This window comes from Coregonus clupeaformis, chromosome 10 (assembly GCF_020615455.1).
Source record: "Coregonus clupeaformis isolate EN_2021a chromosome 10, ASM2061545v1, whole genome shotgun sequence".
Lineage (NCBI taxonomy): Eukaryota > Metazoa > Chordata > Actinopteri > Salmoniformes > Salmonidae > Coregonus > Coregonus clupeaformis.
The window spans coordinates 36,818,966-36,840,151 of NC_059201.1; the positions used below are offsets into that span (position 1 = coordinate 36,818,966).

At 44.3% G+C, this 21,186-nt stretch overlaps 1 protein-coding gene across 4 annotated transcripts in view; it reads left to right on the forward strand.

Annotated features, from left to right (window-relative positions):
* Positions 1 to 12,160, forward strand: part of LOC121575478 (serine/threonine-protein kinase WNK2) — a 74,555-nt gene extending 62,395 nt beyond the window's left edge. For 3 of the 4 annotated variants that reach the window (XM_041888593.2, XM_041888594.2, XM_041888596.2), the window contains one exon: positions 9,872 to 12,160. In XM_041888593.2, coding sequence (XP_041744527.1) covers positions 9,872 to 10,216 — 345 coding nt within the window. In that variant the 3' untranslated portion in view covers positions 10,217 to 12,160. The remainder of the gene's footprint in view (positions 1 to 9,871) is intronic. The other variant, XM_041888595.2, reaches the window with a different exon arrangement.
* The last annotated feature ends 9,026 nt before the right edge of the window (positions 12,161 to 21,186 follow it).

Below are 21,186 nucleotides of genomic sequence, written 5' to 3' on the forward strand. Positions count from 1 at the left end.
GGGAGTAGGCACGGGTTCCCTCTCCAGAGCCTGGCGGATGTCCATATCTACGTCCCAAAACACAGGACCAATGATATGCGAGGACGGAATGATGGGCTAAAGGGCACTCACAGGACTCTAAACCGATGTGGAACCACAAGGTAAGGGAAAGCAGGTCTTCCGACATCCGGGTGCCCAGGCGGTGATTTTCATCCTCGACCAGGATATGGTGGGGTATGACGTTGGAGCCACAGGAGGCCGAGGATGACTTTGTGTACAGGAGCAGTGATGATGAGGAAGGGAAGGCTTTCTTGGTGCATGGGTCCCACGGTGAGGATGAGTGGTGCTGTGATGTGCATGATAGTACCGGATCCCAATGGTTGTTTATCCATGGCTTGGATTGGAAAAGGAGAGGAGAGCGGGTACACGGTGATGTTCAGGGAGGAGATAAGGGTTTGATCGATAAAATTCCCCGCGGCACCAGAGTCCACTAGAGCGGTAGAGACAACACCTGAGGGACAGCCAGCCAGTGAAATAGAAACCAGGTAGGGTATGGCGGAAAACGATGATGAAGGAATACTCACTTCTGGCCACCCTGGCTGGAGTTGGAATAGTCGCTCACCTCCCTCTCTGCCCATGGTAGATGGTCGAAGACCGCCCTGAACAGAGCCATGAAACCCTCGTAGGAACCCAGCTCTTCCTCTCCTCTCTCCCAGACGGCCGTAGCCCATTCCAACGCCCGCCCAGTCAGAAGGGAAATGACCGTGGCAACCTTGGACCTCTCGGTGGTGGGGGCTCCCGTCTGATGAGAGAAATAGAGGGAGCACTGGGTAGAATCCTGTCATACTTGTCCGGGAGGGACAGATGGGCATCGCTGACCTGGGCGGACTGCTGGGTAGGCTGGGGGATTGGCTCGCTGGGACGACTCGTGGCAGAAGGCCCTCCGCTAGTTGGAGGTGAATCCTCTCGGGTGGTGTCGAGAAGGTAGGGCCTCATCCATAGCCGCACCCAGTTGTGCCAGTTGATCGTGGTGTTGGCGGATTAGGTGTCCTTGTTCGTCAACCATCTGAGAGATGTCCTTATCTTCTACTGCTTCCGTTTTTGAAGAGGCAGTATTCTGTAACTACTGCCTCTTCAAGGGCTATATGAAGGGAAAGTAATTAGGGTGGTGATGAAGTCCAGGTGTGCTAAACAATGGGGAGCAGGTGGGAACAATGATGGTTGCCAGGTGTGCGCAATGTGGGTTGCCAGGACCGGTGGTTAGTAGACCGGCGACGTCGAGCGCCGGAGTGGGAGTAGACATGACAGTTCTGAATGAAAGTTGAAAATAAGTAATTTATAGGTGTCTGTGTTTGGGCCAATTCAAGGCTGGTCCTGACCTGACAAAATCGGAATCAAACATAGACGTCTATGCTTGGTTCAGATTTAGTCCGGACCAGAAAGCAATGTCCGTGGATGTGGAAATCAAGGCCGGTCCGGAACTGCACCAAAAAAAGACGTCCAAAAGGTGTCGGCGTCGGTCCGTGCTTACTGAAGTGGAGCCTACATTGTTGCTTGAAATTGAATGTTATGAATGCCCATTTATGTGGTAAGCCTACCATTTGTAAAACACCAAAAAACTACGTCCGGACAGGACCAAAAAAATATGTCCAAAAGACGTCAGCTTGTGCTTACTGGGGTGTAGCCTACTATGTCAGGCCCAATTTAATTTTATGAATGCCCATCCGTGTGGTAGGCCCACCGTTTGTAAAACAGGCCATTGCATTGGCTTTGTTAGTCCTGTTTCCTGTGACTAATCAATTTGACTATTTAAGCTCTGAATATCAGCTACCCAACTTTATCAGGAGTTATCGCGAGCCTATTTGCAATGTGTTTACACAGCGGGAAATGCAGAAGTATCTTCTTTTTCACTATGATCAGCTTGTCAAAAATTGACGGGTACAAACTTGAAACCACATATCATGAAAATGGGGTGACACTCCTGGACAACAGTTGTGATTGTCCATTCCATATTGTCCATGTTACTTTGACCTGTCCTGTTTTTTAGGGTATGTTGTTTGTTAACATAACGTTTTTATTTGATTGAGCGCCATTCAGTTAAGGCTATTTGATCGGAGAAACCTGCATGATTTAAAGTGTCTGTCTCATTACATTGTCATACATTTTATTTCCAGCCTGAAGGCTACAGAAAAGGCAATATCCTATATCTGCTACATGATTTATGTTTGATTATTTTTGACGGAACGTTGGTGGAGCGCTGCAGAGATGCGTCTCTCCAACAGCACCCTGGAGAGGCGTGCTGGGAATGGACAAGCAAAATATTTTGCGCCCCTGCCTTTGAAAAAGTGGGCACAGCTTATCAAAGGGCAGGCATCATTGCTCACCTAAAAAGCCCATATGCCACTGGTTGAGAATTATGTGAGGTGTTATGTGTTGTTGTTGGAGGTGCGTCTTGGTCAGTTTAGCTCAGAAAATGCCGCCTTCTGCAATCTGCCGCCATAGGCTCAATCCTGCCTAATGAGCGGGCCGGCCATGGCGTTTCGCTCTCTGAGCGTTCAGAGCGCACACTGTAAGCTCTGGCTGAGGAGTAGGGTTGATCCGAGCGTTCTGACCTCACAACCGCAGTCAAGCACCCAAGCTAACTGGCTAAAGTTGACTAGCTTGCTAGCTACTTCCAGACACACATAAGAGAACACCTAACTCTGATCATTTTACTCACCCTAGCAAAGCTGGTTAGGCTGTTTTCATGTTATCTAGAGCGTTGGTGACTAACTGTGCTGCTGGCAACAATATAATAACTTTTTTTGCCTACGTTTACTAAACAGCGGTCATATTCAACGGGTGTTGCGCGTTCGTAAATTAATCAGTTATTCTGCACTCTTGCACACTCAGGCGAGAGTGCTCTAAAAATCGGAGTAGATAGCTAGAGTGAATTTACGAACGCACCCTAAGTGAGACAAAACATTTTTATCTGCCCCTTTAAGGGGCGGGCCGTTACCATCATAATAGGCACTCGGTGTCTGTCACAGATGAGAATCTCTGCATAGTCCCAGTCAGTGTTGACGTTTTTGTGGTTTTGTAGTCAAATTGGGCTACTTTGAAAACTATGTTGCGGGTGAAAATGTATTCGTGGCGGGTTTTGGGGCCACTTCTAAATTGCACCGTGGCCACCATGCCATTCTCTTTAAAAAAATATATATATATTTCACTGTTACCTGCTGCTGCTGACTATCAGGCAGTGAGCAGGCTGTTACTGAGTGAGTGAGTGAGTGAGTGAAGGTGTGAGTGAATGAATGGTGGGGAGGGGCGGGGGGGTGTGTATGTGCGTTGAGAGCAGAGGCAGCTGAGCCACGGAAACAGAGCAGCACGCGCGCACTTCGTGACAGCTGGTTACCAGTTGTAGGTAGGCTATTTAGATTGGTCATTATGGAGACACCCTTTTTCCATAAAACATATTAACGCGCAAGAACTGATATAACATCAACAAAGTATTGGTAAACGACTTTAGGTGCACTAGGTGGTTTAAAGTAAACTGAAATTCTAATGTCGACTCTTCTTATTGATAACCGTATCAAGCGATGGGTTTTACTCATGCTCAGTTCTAGGGTCTGGAGCGCTGCGCAAGTGGAAATTTGAAAAGAAAGTTATGGAACTCCCTCGCATGCTTCTGTTATGGGAGTAAGTCCACAATGAAATGATATTAAATGTGGAGAATGATATGGTACATTTGCTTCTGTTGGCCTTCAAGTTAGCTATGAATTTCTATGCCATTGTAGGCTACTGTAGCCTACCATTTGATACAATAAATATGTTGAAATGACAAAATCAAAGGAGTCATTGCAAATACATTTGTCCCACGTGTGTAGCCTACCTGGAGCTGGCAAACTGATTTAATAAATAGCCTATAACTCAGTTTGTTGTTGTAGCCTTGTGTTATTATGCAATTATTAATGGCCATGTTTAGTTAATTCAATTAAAAGTTATTCATTGGGATCAGGGGCGCAACTTTGGTTTTAGACGTGGGGGGGACATAATATATTTATATATACACTACCATTCAAAAGTTTGAGGTCACTTAGAAATGTCCTTGTTTTCGAAAGAAAAGCATTTTTTTTTTGTCCATTAAAATAACATCAAATTGATCAGAAATACAGTGTAGACATTGTTAATGTTGTAAATGGCTATTGTAGCTGGAAACGGCTGATTTTTAATGGAATATCTACATAGGCGTACAGAGGCCCATTATCAGCAACCATCAGTCCTGTGTTCCAATGGCACGTTGTGTTCGCTAATCAAAGTTTATCATTTTAAAAGGCTAAGTGATAATTACAAAACCCTTTTGCAATTATGTTAGCACAGCTGAAAACTGTTGTGCTGATTAAAGAAGCAATAAAACTGGCCTTCTTGAGACTAGTTGAGTATCTGGAGCATCAGCAATTGTGGGTTCGATTACAGGCTCAAAATAGCCAGAAACAAATAACGTTCTTCTGAAACTCGTCAGTCTATTCTTGTTCTGAGAAATGAAGGCTATTCTATGCGAGAAATTGCCAAGAAACTGAAGATCTCGTACAACATTGTGTACTACTCCCTTCACAGTACAGCGCAAACTGGCTCTAACCAGAATAGAAAGAGGAGGGGCCTCCCACTGCTCATGCTCCAGATACTCAACTAGTCTCAAGAAGGCCAGTTTTATTGCTTCTTTAATCAGCACAACAGTTTTCAGCTTTGCTAACATAATTGCAAAAGGGTTTTCTATTGATCAATTAGCCTTTTAAAATGATAAACTTGGATTAGCAAACACAACGTGCAATTGGAACACAGGACTGATGGTTGCTGATAATGGGCCTCTGTACGCCTATGTAGATATTCCATTAAAAATCAGCCGTTTTCAGCTACAATAGCCATTTACAACATTAACAATGTCTACACTGTATTTCTGATCAATTTGATGTTATTTTAATGGACAAAAAAATGCTTTTCTTTAGAAAACAAGGACATTTCTAAGTGACCCCAAACTTTTGAACGGTAGTGTAAATATATTTTAAAATATTTTTTTATCCAATCGGATAAACACTCCAAACAGCCTACCCGACCGCTCGGAGGCGTCCGCATGGTACTAAAGCACACCGTTGCCTCGTTTTGTATCACATTCCAATTATAAAACTGGGGGGAGGACAAAAATGCAATATCAGAATGTGTTTGGGGGGGGGGTTAGGCACGTCCCCAGTGAAAGTTGCGCCCCTGATTGTGATCATGGTCACAGCTCTATCACAAATGTAACATTCTCCACATTTAATGTCAGTTTCATTGTGGACTTTTCCCTGAAATGAGATGTTGGCCTATCAGGAGCTATAGGCTACCTGCATCTAGCTCAGCAAACCATGGCAAAGTTGAATTGCAATTATAAACACAGATTTTAGTCAGTAGCCTATGCCTGTTGAAATAACAAGTCAATCTCGCAAATAGGGCATTTATAACGGTTTGTAGTCTTAACATCTGGCACATAATAACGGCACAATTGCCCGAAAATAGCCTAACATTCATCCAAGTTTCTTGCACAGAGATTTCGAGATCCTCTGTCCAACTTTCATCACTCAAACTCTCCTGTCAGATTTATCTCTAGTTATACACATGTGAAAACAGGATTTATTTACAATTATAAACTGGGTGGTTTGAGCCCTGAATTCTGATTGGTTGAAAGCCATGTACAACGGGAATGACCAAAAACAATTTTTTACTGTTCTAATTACGTTGGTAGCCAGTTTATAATAGCAATAAGGCACCTCAGGGGTTTGTGGTATATGGCCAACATACCATGGCTAAGTGCTATGTCCTAAGAACAGCCCTTAGCCGTGGAATATTGGCCATATACCACACCTCATCTGGCTTTATTGCGTAATCATAGCAGTCAAAACAAGTTGAATGGACATCCTTTGATGGAAAAGGATCTGGAGAGTTTAATAAGGGCAATTTATATTTTAGCTATACCTGGCAACCGTGGTCCCAGTTGGATAGAACATCCTTGACCTGCTCGCCTTTTGGAAAACAACATGTGGTTACCGAGGTTACCCCATTGGTTCACAACAGAAACTTGACCTTTTTCAAAAACAATTTTCTTGTTGTCTGCATGTTTTAGTCAATTACAAAACTACATTTAAGAAAAGTACAACATGTCTAAAGATTACTTTTCAACATTTCCCTCTCTCCCACACCGAATAGCCTGATGCCACAGGGCTCTTCTTGCAGGCTCTATTTCCCTGTATGTAGGAGCATTGCGAACCGACCTGTAGGTCGGGATTTCTGACCTGGTTACATGTACATTGAACAACACAGCAGCTTTTCTGCATGTTTTGTTATTTCTGTATAACAAAAAATTGACTACGAAGTTGGCTCTTTCACAATGGAAGTCAATTGGAAATAATGTTTGTTTTCCCCAATTTGTGGGTGTGGTCGAGAACAATTCCTTGTTATTGTGGGAATATTGACTCAGACTATTTTTTTGTATACATATTTTTGAAGGGGGTAGATCAGCTTTAATATTGCAGATAAATGGTGGCTTCTATCAATGTAATTGTCTGCATAATTCCCAATCCCCCATATACAGTGGGGGAAAAAAGTATTTAGTCAGCCACCAATTGTGCAAGTTCTCCCACTTAAAAAGATGAGAGAGGCCTGTAATTTTCATCATAGGTACACGTCAACTATGACAGACAAATTGAGAAAAAAAATCCAGAAAATCACATTGTAGGATTTTTTATGAATTTATTTGCAAATTATGGTGGAAAATAAGTATTTGGTCACCTACAAACAAGCAAGATTTCTGGCTCTCACAGACCTGTAACTTCTTCTTTAAGAGGCTCCTCTGTCCTCCACTCGTTACCTATATTCATGGCACCTGTTTGAACTCAGTATAAAAGACACCTGTCCACAACCTCAAACAGTCACACTCCAAACTCCACTATGGCCAAGACCAAAGAGCTGTCAAAGGACACCAGAAACAAAATTGTAGACCTGCACCAGCCTGGGAAGACTGAATCTGCAATAGGTAAGCAGCTTGGTTTGAAGAAATCAACTGTGGGAGCAATTATTAAGAAATGGAAGACATACAAGACCACTGATAATCTCCCTCGATCTGGGGCTCCACGCAAGATCTCACCCCGTGGGGTCAAAATGATCACAAGAACGGTGAGCAAAATCCCAGAACCACACGGGGGGACCTAGTGAATGACCTGCAGAGAGCTGGGACCAAAGTAACAAAGCCTACCATCAGTAACACACTACGCCGCCAGGGACTCAAATCCTGCAGTGCCAGACGTGTCCCCCTGCTTAAGCCAGTACATGTCCAGGCCCGTCTGAAGTTTGCTAGAGTGCATTTGGATGATCCAGAAGAGGATTGGGAGAATGTGATATGGTCAGATGAAACCAAAATATAACTTTTTGGTAAAAACTCAACTCGTCGTGTTTGGAGGACAAAGAATGCTGAGTTGCATCCAAAGAACACCATACCTACTGTGAAGCATGGGAGTGGAAACATCATGCTTTGGGGCTGTTTTTCTGCAAAGGGACCAGGACGACTGATCCGTGTAAAGGAAAGAATGAATGGGGCCATGTATCGTGAGATTTTGAGTGAAAACCTCCTTCCATCAGCAAGGGCATTGAAGATGAAACGTGGCTGGGTCTTTCAGCATGACAATGATCCCAAACACACCGCCCGGGCAACGAAGGAGTGGCTTCGTAAGAAGCATTTCAAGGTCCTGGAGTGGCCTAGCCAGTCTCCAGATCTCAACCCCATAGAAAATCTTTGGAGGGAGTTGAAAGTCCATGTTGCCCAGCGACAGCCCCAAAACATCACTGCTCTAGAGGAGATCTGCATGGAGGAATGGGCCAAAATACCAGCAACAGTATGTGAAAACCTTGTGAAGACTTACAGAAAACGTTTGACCTGTGTCATTGCCAACAAAGGGTATATAACAAAGTATTGAGAAACTTTTGTTATTGACCAAATACTTATTTTCCACCATAATTTGCAAATAATTTCATTAAAAATCCTACAATGTGATTTTCTGGAGAAAAAAAATCTCATTTTGTCTGTCATATTTGACGTGTACCTATGATGAAAATTACAGGCCTCTCTCATCTTTTTAAGTGGGAGAACTTGCACTATTGGTGGCTGACTAAATACTTTTTTCCCCACTGTATATATTTTTTGTAAATATATTATTTTAAATATGTACATACAAAACAAAAAATCCTTCTTTATTATTTTCCCCTAACCCTATCACCCCTCCCGTAATTGGAGTAAACTAATGGACAACAATACTTAGGCTTCTACTTCCAGTCTATACATACTATATACCAGGGTTATCCAACCCTGTTCCTGGAGAGCAACCCTCCTGTATGTTTTCGCTCCAACCCCAGAACGCTGCAGCCCATCTGGTGTCCAACCTTCCCAAGTTCTCTCATGTCACCCCGCTCCTCCTCAGACTCCACTGGCTTCCAGTTGAGGCTCGCATCTACTACAAGACCATGGTGTTTGCCTACGGAGCTGTGAGGGGAACGGCACCTCCTTACCTTCAGGTTCTGATCAGACCCTACACCCAAACGAGGGCACTACGTTCATCCACCTCTGGCCTGCTAGCCCCCCTACCTCTACGGAAGCACAGTCCCGCTCAGCCCAGTCAAAGCTATTCACTGCTCTAGCACCCCAATGGTGGAACAAGCTCCCCCACGACGCCAGGACAGCAGAGTCACTGACCACCTTCCGGAGACACTTGAAACCCTACCTCTTTAAGGAATACCTTTAATAGTATAAAAGTAATCATTCTACCCCTCCCTCCCCCACCCCCCCATAAAAAAAAAGAAAAAGTGTTTGTCCCACGGCTATAATAAGTTGAATGCACCAATTTGTAAGTCGCTCTGGATAAGAGCATCTGCTAAATTATGTTAATGTAAATGTAAATGTGTTACTAACCTGATTCATCTTATCAACCTGCTAATTATTAGAATCAGGTGTGCTAGATTAGGGTTGGAGGAAAAATCCTACAGGACGGTACCTCTCCAGGAACAAGGTTGGGCAGTCCTGCTATTTACATTTTACGGACAGTATATTTTACATTACTTATCTTTTGTTTGTTTTTAGTCCCATCCTTCAGCTACCCTCAACCCCTCCCATCTGTCTCTGAAGACCATCCAGTTTAGGTTTCTAGCTGCCATATATTTTTCTGCTGTGCTGTGATGTTTCACAAAAGTTCTGAAACTTTCTATTCTCATAGTTTCTACAGATTGTAAATTAAAGAGACATTTTTTTGCTAAGAGTATTATTATATTTTGATCAATTGACTATGACTTTTCAAATCACCCAGTAGTGCTATTTGCAGAGTTAGCTCCATGTAAATGTTGCAATTTTTCTGCCATTCGGACTATCTTATTGCTAGCAGCAGACAGTTCCAGAAAACTCAAACCAATATTGAAAAACATAATAGCGTGTGAACAAAACACTGTAACTAGCCAAGAATACGAGGACAAAGTCACACTTTAGTAGCCTTTCGGGTCAATTTGACCAACTTCTACATTTCGACTTTTCATTGAAAGAAACTGTTCCCAAATGCTCTTTGTGACCACCCGCCAATGTGGCTCGTGAAATAGGCATTCTTACCCGCCAATGCCAAAATCTACCTGCATTTGGCAGCTGGCGTGTGTAAATTTCCCACCCAGAATAGAACCAATGGACTAGTCCCAAAAGTGCAAACCTCACCAGCTGGCACTCCAGACAGACTTAATCATATGTTTAATGAATTTTAAAGAAAACAAATACTATTTGTAGCCATGTCTGGAATAGTTAAGATGAAAGCCTGTCGTGACTGAAAGCTCACCTCTATATGTTTCTCCTCAGGTACCTGCCAGGACAGCCCCTGGCTTTGAGGGCCCCCAGCTCTCCCTGTCATGGCCGATGATTGACAGCCAGGCCCAGGGGTCAGGGATGAGGACCAGCTCCCCGGGACAGGCAGGGTTCCATCCTGGCTACATGGTGGCCCATCCAGGCCCAGACCTGTTTGGGGGGCTGCCACCTTCGCCCCTCTCACCCTTCTGTGTGAGCCAGTGGCCTGAGCTGCTGTCCTCCTTGGATTCAGGGGTGTTTGCTTTCCCTGTCGTGCCCCCAGCCTGGGGCACCCCCACCTCCGCCCCTGCCCCTGCTCCACCCTACGAGCCCCCCGACCCTAAAACCAGGACCCTCTAATCCTCTAACCCCTGTAGCATCATGTCTTCCAACTATGTTACCAAAAGATAAGTCATATGTAGTTAGAGTTGTGGTCTATTCTACGCACAGTATGTAAACTGTATATATTTAACCAGCATGTATGTATATAGTAAGCATTTGTATATATAGCCCATTTATGTTGTTATCAATGTGTGTGACATTATCAACCTCTATTTACAGTACATACCTCATATATATGTACATAAAGGACATATGTATATTTTATCACCTGTGTGAATGGGCTGTAGTGTATATAAGGTGTGTAATACATTCATTTTATCTGCATAATCCATTAATTTGTTTGTGCATATAAGCTTTCTGTGTATTTACATGATCTATTTCTATATTATATTATTCATTCCTACTGTAAGTCTTTGTACATAAACTGTTCATGTTTGTGTGTTTATCACCCATATGTGTGTATGTGTACCCCTGTGTGTTTGTGTGTGAGACAGGGTGTGTACAATATGTTATCCATATGTACAGTAGGTGCTGCAGGGCTCTGTCCTAACCCAGCAGAGAGCCATTCACCATCTTGCCATCACTGTGAAGCCTTGTCTACCTGGTTACCAGCCTGGTCTCCCTGGTTATGAGCCTTGTTACCCTGGTTACCAGCTGTGTCACCCTGGTTACCAGCCTGGTCACACTGCTGGTCTCCCTGGTTACCCTCTGTGTCACCCTGGTTACCAGGACCGTCTGCTTTATAACTCAGATATTTATGTTGTAATATACTTTTTTTTTTTTTTTTTTTTTTGTGTAATATACTTACTTCATTTTCATTGAAACTCTTACAACACTAGTGCTTGAAATAGTCCTAAGAAATGTGGAAGAGCTTGAACTTAATCTTCAGGAGAAATATCCTGCAAGAGTGCCTTGAACAGTAGTTTCAGTTAATTCTGGAGACAAGCATGAGGCCATTTGAGATAAATTAGGATAATGTGGTCATATTATGTATATGGTTTTGACTATAAAGGTACTCGATATATTTGTGTGATTCACATATGAATGTTATATTTAGGAAAAAAACAGGTTGGTTATATTCAGGTTGCCAATTTAGAATGTTGGGAGTCTGACCATGTCATTGGTTGTCTTGTGAATATTATAATAACAGATGGTACATTATCTAATTTAGTACTGTAAGATTCACACAGTGCACTGAAGCTATGTGTTGGTCTCTTTGTCCAGAGGCTTCAACAAAGCAGTAGCTACACGATTTTGCTCCACTAACCACAGCCTGCATGAACACACAATAAAGCTTGCACAGGATAGCAGTCGGAGCGTTAGACTTTAGGGCATTCTCTGGGTGATAGCTAGTGTTACTTGGCTGTCACAAACAGTGGATATTTCATACTGTACAGTATGAGTAGAACTAAAGGGTTTCTCAGTATGGACATTCCTACAGTATGCCTTATTGTAGGTTTGAATCATTCACTTGTGTGGTTTCAGCGTTAAGGGGTCATTCCACGAATAGTGCCTTTCATGTCCTTGTGACATTATGTGTGTGTGTACATCTTTATAAAACACTCAGTTTAACAGTTGGATCACATACTTGTCCGCTCTTACTAAGCTAAACCATGTTAAAATTCCAATAGTAGCATGTTTTCATGAAAGTAAATACGTTTTTTCCTCTGAATATTCCCATTTTGGCATGTCCCACATCATGTTTGACAGTTTTAACCCATCATTGTAAAGCCTTAGTTATTTTGTTGCTTTGACCAAGTCATTTCTGACAATTATTATGTATTTCATGTGATTAATAAAAATGTGTCCCTCAGGGTTAAGGTCAGCCCTGTTACATGAACTGAACTCTCGTTTTAATACAGTAAAACTATTCCTTTAAAGAACATTATTTGAAAAATAAAAATGTAACATCTAATAGTCAAATCATAGTGTAAAAGCAGGTGAGCTGGTTCCACTCTTTTTGGCCATTTCCGGTGTTTTGTGGTGGAAAACTGAGCGAGTCGAGCATAACACGTCAACCCCGTTACCCCTAGATAGACAGGCTAGACATTTTTTAACAAGTTCACATTTTTGGTTAACCTTGCATTGAATTGCGCCTCTCTGTTCCATACCTCCTCTTCACAAGGGGAGTTATGGCTGAATTAAGATGAAACCGTCAACACTGTTACTTTAATTGGCCCTTTTAAGCCATTTTTCTTAATTTAACCCCTGAGATGGGAAAACATGTTTTTATGTAGTTTAACATTTACTCTTTATGACAGAAATAAATCGTTTTTTTAATTTTTTTATTACACTACCGACAAGGCACTCTATTCGTGGAATGACACAAGTATGGGTTTTGTATATTTATTTTAGGGTTAATGCACAGTACCGTATGACATATATGAATGTTAGAGGCCAGTATGATATATAATGATATGTCATTTATTGCAGGACCTAAGCAAATTGACTCGTCTAAAGCCCATGTAGTATCTATCGGATAAAATGTGCATTTCATACGGTATCTGTGGAGGTTGTTGGTTAAAAAAGTAATAATGTTCAATAAGGAGTATGATCATTGATGTAAGATCAGTCATAATCTGTATTATAAGGATAATAAGTATACAGTTATACAGTAACTCATGTAGTGCTGTGTGTTGATGACAGAGAAGGGGCTATATCTTCTAACTGCACAGTTCTTCCACTTTAGTGTTCTGAGATTATCAGAATCACAAGACCAGCCTAGTGTGTATCAATCAATACTTATTTCATTTTGGTTTTGTGTTGTATGCCGCAATCATTTAAATCCAATATAACACACATCATCTTGTACAATAATACAATAATATCTATCAACACAGTTCAGAAATCACATGACCCTAACAATCCCAGCGAAGGCTCCATAGCCTGATTGTAAGATAATTAATGTCTGTCACTACTACTTGCATACAGCCAATAGCTTCCTTTGCAAACCAGTTGGCAATTATTTGATATAACTAATTTACTTGTTATGGTTTGAAGCCCTTTCCTAACTGTTCAGTCAATTCAGTCTGAATTGAACTTTTGTAGACGAATAGTGCAGAATGTTCTGCTCTGAATCCAATCTTCCATCCCATGCAAAGCGAGACTTGTGTTCTCTTTAAACAGCATCTGGCCTATGCAGCTATTGACCAGACTCATCATGCGCTCACTATACACAGCAAGGCTTTCTCTGAACTCTGATCTGTGACGCTTGCACTAGAAGCTCTGCTCTGTGTATGATTGCTTTTGCCTGCTCTAGCTTTTACTCTCCCTGCACTTTCCTGACCACTGGTCAGTAGCGCTCATCTCGCTCACAAAGATTGTACATATTTGAAGACAGAAATAAATAATAAACTTGTTTTTGCTTGACAACATGTTTTCTCTGCGTCTGTTGTATTCAGTAGCGGTACGTGGGTAAAATCGCTGGGGAAGGTTCTGATTTCTCTGTGTGTGTGTGTGTGTGTGTGTATGTGTGTGCATTCGTGCAAGTAGAAAAACATGTTGACTCACCCTACTTGTAGAGAAATGCCAATGCCCCCTCCTCTCTTTGATGTTGACGAAACGGTCTGTCACTCTGTCATACAGTACACTCTATTATTTTTTGTTGTCCTAGGCTACCTGGCTAAAATGCTTGCTCACTAGCCTAACTTCCATTCATGGGCAATGTTAGCTAGTTAACATTAGCCTTCTACATCTAGCTACATATTGAACTTCCTTCGTCTCAGGCCAGGGACACAACAATGTTTGAATTAATGGTTGGATCAGAATCGCTGTTATAATCATTGGCCAGTACGGAGAATTAAGTAAAGTCCAAATCCCTATCTCCATCCATGGCTAATTTAGTAAAGGGCCAATTTTAGCTTGCTAGCTAGCCACCGGAGGACAACAACACAATGAGATGCAACAATTCAAGTCGTTTCTTTCAATGATGTATGCTCTCAATGCGATTTGACAGGAGAGATGCCAAATCCAAGCTGGCTTCCCTTGACACTTATTTTTTGGTGCACCAGGACCATTCACATTTGAGCTCGCTCAGTTTAGCTGAACGCTGATTGGCTAATTTTTTTAATAGTTTTTTTGTCAAGGGAGGCCAAATTCTCACTGGCTTCCCTTGCATTCAATGCTATGGGCGGCAACAATGTCATACTCGTTTGGACCAGACAGCATCAGATAGATGGCCTACACGTAGAGAGACAAAGGGGCGCTGTTTCGCTGGCTCGGATGCTTTCTCCTGTGAGATACATTCAGCCTCTTGTGAATTGAAGGAAAATTATGAAACACAGAGAGACTAAAGTTTTTATTTGATTTTTCTTGGTCAATGTTTGGGGGAAGCCTGGCTTCCCTTGGCATCCGTGAATATACGCCACTGGTTGTATTACTTCTGTAGTCCAAGTTTACACCCCAAGTGGCACCCTATTACCAAAAGTAGTGCACTATAATGGGTCATTCTACGGAAGTGGTTGAAATTGGGGGCTGGAAAAAAAATCATATTATGTCCTATTTTAATCAAACTTTCAGCACATATCTTTTATGTCAGATAGACATATCTATTGCATATTTTTTATATTTTATTGAATACCTTACCAGGCACAAAATGTGTCACTACCGAAACATAGTGAAGACGTTGCACTAAAGGGTGAAGCATTCACAGGATTGATCATTTTGACACTTATATTACAGATTAATTTGGGACATTTTATTTGCTTTCAAAATTTACAAAAAATTAATCATTTAAAAACTTGATTTTTAACTTGATTTTCAAAACCTTTAAACTGAATTTAGAGAAATATAATCTCTATTGTTCTCTGTAAAATGTTCAATGTTGATAGTAGCAATCTGAAATGTATTGATTGATGGAATTACTTATGCATCTAATCAATTATGTTGTTAGATGTTTAAATTGTCTCTTTTCCTATCTTTATTTTGGCAAAATAAGAGGTGTTTCGGTAGTGACCTGGTATACTGTATACATTGTGAACTTAGTTGCTTACTTAATTGATACCATAACTAATGGGGCACATGTGATTGACATATTATTATCACAATCAATAAAAGACATTAGTCTTTCTGCCCTAACCTGCTTCCTTGTGTTGTCTTTGACTTTACCTCCATCTTGCTCTTGTAGACCTCTGCTCCCTCTAAGATAAATATTGGTCTTTCCCTCTTCCTGTCTTTGTCACGGATGCCGCCGAGGCTGCTCCTCCTCCTTGCTCGGGCAGGCTTCGGCGTTCGTCGTCCCCGGAGTACTAGCTACTACCGTTTTATGTTTTCGATGTTTGTTTTGTCATGTCTAGTTGGTGCACCTGTTTCGTATTCTGTATTGATTATGTCACCTATAAGTTCCCCTATGTTATGTTTGTATTTTGTGTGTTATTGTCCGCCTGTCATGAATGTATAGGTTCGGTACCTTGGCATTGCGTGTGATTTTACACACTCGCGTATTTGTTTTGCCTCTTGTGTTTTTGAGGTCGTTTATTTGTGTGTACCTATAGAGGTGATTAGTAAAGTCGTCATGGACTTATTCCTCTGTGTCCTGCGCTTGACTTCACCACCGCATCCACATCAGCACCTTGACGGTCTTTTAGTATTTCCCATACCTTTTTTCAGATATTCTTAATATCGCACAGTGTGAGTGTGATGAGGTGATGTCGTAGGAGTCAGGCGCAGGAGGTTAAAGACTCCTGGAGCGGACCAGCCACCACCGGCCTGAGGAGAGACACATGGAACGATGGGTTAATACGGTAATCTGGAGGGAGTAATAACCTATATGTAACCTTGTTTATCCTCCTCAGGACTTTGAAAGGCCCCACAAATGGCGGTCTCAGCTTCCGGCAGGGCAGGCGGAGGGGCAGATTCCGGGTCGAGAGCCAGACCCGATCACCCGGTACTAAGTCCGGGGCCTCACTGCAGTGGTCAGCGTTGGCCTTCTGGCGACGCACGGAACACTGGAGGTGGACGTGAGCAGCGTTCCATGTCTCCTCCATGCACCGAAACCAGTCATCCACCGCAGGAGCCTCGGTCTGGCTCTTGTGCTACGGTGCCACAACCGGTTGGTAAACTAAAACACATTGGAATGGCGTTAGGTTAGTGGAGGAGTGACGGAGAGAGTTCTGGGCATATTCGGCCCATGGCAAGAACACCGACCACTCCTCCGGCCGGTCCTGGCAGGACCGCAGGAACCTACCCACATCCTGATTCACCCGTTCCACCTGCCCATTACTATCGGGGTGAAACCCAGAAACCCCCAGATGTTCCATGAACGTCTTCCAGACCCTGGATGTAAACTGGGGACCCCGGTCAGACACTATGTCCTCTGGTACCGCGTAATGCCAGAAGACGTGAGTTAACAGGGCCTCCGCAGTCTGCAGGGCCGGGGGGAGACTGGGCAGAGGAAAGAGGTGGCAGGCTTTTGAAAAGCGGTCCACAACGACCAGGATGGTGGTGTTACCCTGAGAGTGGGGAAGATCTGTGAGAAAGTCAATACACAGGTGGGACCATGGCCGTTGTGGAACTGGTAAGGGCTGTAACTTACCCGCTGGGAGATGCCTAGGTGACTTACTCTGGGCGCACACCGAGCAGGAGGAGACATACACACTCACGTCCTTAGCCAAGGTAGGCCACCAGTACTTTCCAGTCAGGCAACGCACTGTACGACCGATACCTGGGAAACCAGAGGAGGGGGACGTGTGTGCCCAATAGATCAGACGGTCACGGACAAGAGACGGCACATACTGCAGCCCAGCTGGACACTGAGGTGGAGATGGCTCTGTGCGTAACGCCCGCTCTATGTCCGTGTCCATCGCCCATACTACTGGCGCCACATTGCAGGAGGCCGGGAGTATGGGGGTGTTGTCTATGGGCCTCTCCTCTGTGTCGTACAGCCGTGACAGTGTGTCTGCCTTCACGTTCTTCGTACCCGGAATGTAAGATAGTGTAAAATCAAACCGGGTGAAGAATAGAGCCCACCTGGCCTGGCGAGGGTTCAGCCTCCTCGCTGCCCAGATGTACTCCAGGTTACGGTGGTCCGTCCAGACGAGGAAAGGGTGTTTCGCCCCCTTGAGCCAGTGCCTCCAAATGGTCAGGGCTCGGACAACAGCCAACAGCTCCCGATCACCAACGTCGTAGTTCTGCTCCGCCGGGCTGAGCTTCTTGGAGAAGAAGGCACAGGGGCGAAGCTTGGGTGGCGTGCCCGAGCATTGAGATAGGACAGCGCCTATCCCTACCTCGGATGCATCCACCTCCAATACGAACGGTACTGATGGATCGGGATGGGCCAGTACCGGGCTGAGGTGAACAGAACCCTCAGGTTGCTGAAGGCCCTGTCAGCCTCAGCAGACCAGCGAAGCTGGGACGGCCTACCCTTCAACAGAGATGTGATGGGAGCTGCGACCTTGCCAAAACCCTGGATAAACCTCCGATAGTAGTTGGCAAAGCCAATAAAGCGCTGCACCTCCTTAACCGTGGTTGGAGTCGGCCAATTGCGCACGGCTGAAATGCGATCTCCCTCCATCTCCACACCTGAGGTGGTAATGTGGTATCCAAGGAAGGAGTTGGACTGTTAGAAAAACAGACACTTTTCTGCCTTGGCATAAAGGTCATGTTCCAACAGTCAAGCCAGCACTTTGCGAACCAGGGACACATGCTCGGCACACGTAGCGGAATACACCAGAATGTCATCGATGTAGACCACTACACCGCGACCAAGCACGTCCCAAAACACCTCTTTCACAAAGGACTGGAAGACGGAAGGAGCATTCATCAAACCGTAATTCATCACCAGGTAGTCGTAATGCCCCGTGGTTGTGCTGAATGCTGTCTTCCACTCATCCCCTTCTCGGACGCGCATCAGGTTGTACGGACTCCGGAGATCTAATTTTGTGAAGAAGCACGCCCTATGCATTGACTCGATCACAGATGGAATGAGGGGTAGAGGATAACTATAACGTATGATCCCCTTGTTCAGTGCTCGGTAATCAATGCAAGGGCGCAGACCTCCGTCTTTCTTCACAAAAAATAAACCCAAGGAGGACGTATGAACCCCTGGTGCAGGGACTCGGAGACGTATGTCTCCATCGCCTCTGTTTCAGCCTGCAACAGGGGATACACATGACTCCTGGAAGGCACAGAGTCTACCCGGAGGTTTATCGCGCAATCCCCAACCCTCTGCGGCCATGAAAAGGTGGGGTTTTGTAATGCTAACCAGGGAAGACCTAACACAACAGGAAAATTAGGAGACTCAATAATAAAAAAAGTGACTTGCTCTCTATGGGTCTCATGCGTAACCATGGTGACTGGTGCTGTAACTTCCCAAAGAACCCGGACCCTAATGGTCGACTGTTAAGCGCTCTGATGGGGAGTGGAATGGATACGGGAACCAATGTAATACCTAGATACAGTGGGGAGAACAAGTATTTGATACACTGCCGATTTTGCAGGTTTTCCTACTTACAAAGCATGTAGAGATCTGTAATTTTTATCATAGGTACACTTCAACTGTGAGAGACGGAATCTAAAACAAAAATCCAGAAAATCACATTGTATGATTTTTAAGTAATTAATTTGCATTTTATTGCATGACATAAGTATTTGATACATCAGAAAAGCAGAACTTAATATTTGGTACAGAAACCTTTGTTTGCAATTACAGTGATCATTCGTTTCCTGTAGGTCTTGACCAGGTTTGCACACACTGCAGCAGGGATTTTGGCCCACTCCTCCATACAGACCTTCTCCAGATCCTTCAGGTTTCAGGGCTGTCGCTGGGCAATACGGACTTTCAGCTCCCTCCAAAGATGTTCTATTGGGTTCAGGTCTGGAGACTGGCTAGGCCACTCCAGGACCTTGAGATGCTTCTTACGGAGCCACTCCTTAGTTGCCCTGGCTGTGTGTTTCATGTCGTTGTCATGCTGGAAGACCCAGCCACGACCCATCTTCAATGCTCTTACTGAGGGAAGGAGGTTGTTGGCCAAGATCTTGCGATACATGGCCCCATCCATCCTCCCCTCAATATGGTGCAGTCGTCCTGTCCCCTTTGCAGAAAAGCATCCCCAAAGAATGATGTTTCCACCTCCATGCTTCACGGTTGGGATGGTGTTCTTGGGGTTGTACTCATCCTTCTTCTTCCTCCAAACACGTCGAGTGGAATTTAGACCAAAAAGCTCTATTTTTGTCTCATCAGACCACATGACCTTCTCCCATTCCTCCTCTGGATCATCCAGATGGTCATTGGCAAACTTCAGATGGGCCTGGACATGCACTGGCTTGAGCAGGGGGACCTTGCGTGAGCTGCAGGATTTTAATCCATGACGGCGTAGTGTGTTACTAATGGTTTTCTTTGAGACTGTGGTCCAAGCTCTCTTCAGGTCATTGACCAGGTCCTGCCGTGTAGTTCTGGGCTGATCCCTCAACTTCCTCATGATCATTGATGCCCCACGAGGTGAGATCTTGCATTGAGCCCCAGACCGAGGGTGATTGACCGTCATCTTGAACTTCTTCCATTTTCTAATAATTGCGCCAACAGTTGTTGCCTTCTCACCAAGCTGCTTGCCTATTGTCCTGTAGCCCATCCTAGCCTTGTGCAGGTCTACAATTTTATCCCTGATGTCCTTACACAGCTCTCTGGTCTTGGCCATTGTGGAGAGGTTGGAGTCTGTTTGATTGAGTGTGTGGACAGGTGTCTTTTATACAGGTAACGAGTTCAAACAGGTGCAGTTAATACAGGCAATGAGTGGAGAACAGGAGGGCTTCTTAAAGAAAAACTAACAGGTCTGTGAGAGACGGAATTCTTACTGGTTGGTAGGTGATCAAATACTTATGTCATGCAATAAAATGCAAATTAATTACTTAAAAATCATACAATGTGATTTTCTGGATTTTTGTTTTAGATTCCGTCTCTCACAGTTGAAGTGTACCTATGATAAAAATGACAGACCTCTACATGCTTTGTAAGTAGGAAAACCTGCAAAATCGGCAGTGTATCAAATACTTGTTCTCCCCACTGTATGTGCAAATGACCTGTCCATGAAGTTCCTAGCTGCGCCTGAATCTAACAGCGCCTTACACTGGGGAACTACCGTGTAAACAGGAAAGTGGATGGGTAGGGTACAGTGTGCAGCAGAGGGCTCTGAACGAGTGTGGGTGTTCGATTCCTGGGGTGACGCGAGAGTGCCCTGCCTGCCGACTCCAGACCCAAAAGAATGCCGACGACAGCGTGCAGGAGAATGAGCCGGGCTGATGTTCGAGAGGTATAACTCCAGTTGTAGGAGGAATCCCTGACATTTACATTTTAGTCATTTAGCAGACGCTCTTATCCAGAGCGACTTACAGTTATTGAGTGCATACACTATTCTACATATATATATATATATATATATATATATATATATTTTTAAACATACTGGCCCCCCATGTGAATCGAACACACAACCCTGGCGTTGCAAACGCCATGCTCTACCAACTGAGCTACATCCCTGCCGGCCATTGCCTCCCCTAACCTGGACGACGCTGGGCCAATTGTGCGCCGCCCCATGGGTCTCCCGGTCACGGGCAGCTATGACAGAGCCTGGATTCGAACCAGGATCTCTAGTGGCACAGCTAGCACTGCGATGCAGTGCCTTAGACCACTGCGCCACTCGGGAGACTAGACAGAGGGCAGCTGTCCTGTCAAAATCCCGTGGTCGGGATATATGAATCCCTCTGGGTGCTGGGGTGTGGGTTGCTGGATCCGGTCGCTCAGCTGGTCCCGAAAGATCCATTGCTTCTCCCAAGCTGGCTAGTGTTGTTGAATGCTCCCGGACCCGTGCCACGGCTCCAGGCATGTGCTCCTCTCCTGCTGACTCCATGTCTTGGGTGTGTGATTCTCTGATGAGGTGATGTTGAAGGAGTCAGGCGCAGGAGGGTAAATCACAGAATAACAGGCTTTATTCCGCAACCACAGACTTACGCAGTAACGCGTTAAAAACACTCCAGTGTGCAAGACATGCGCACTG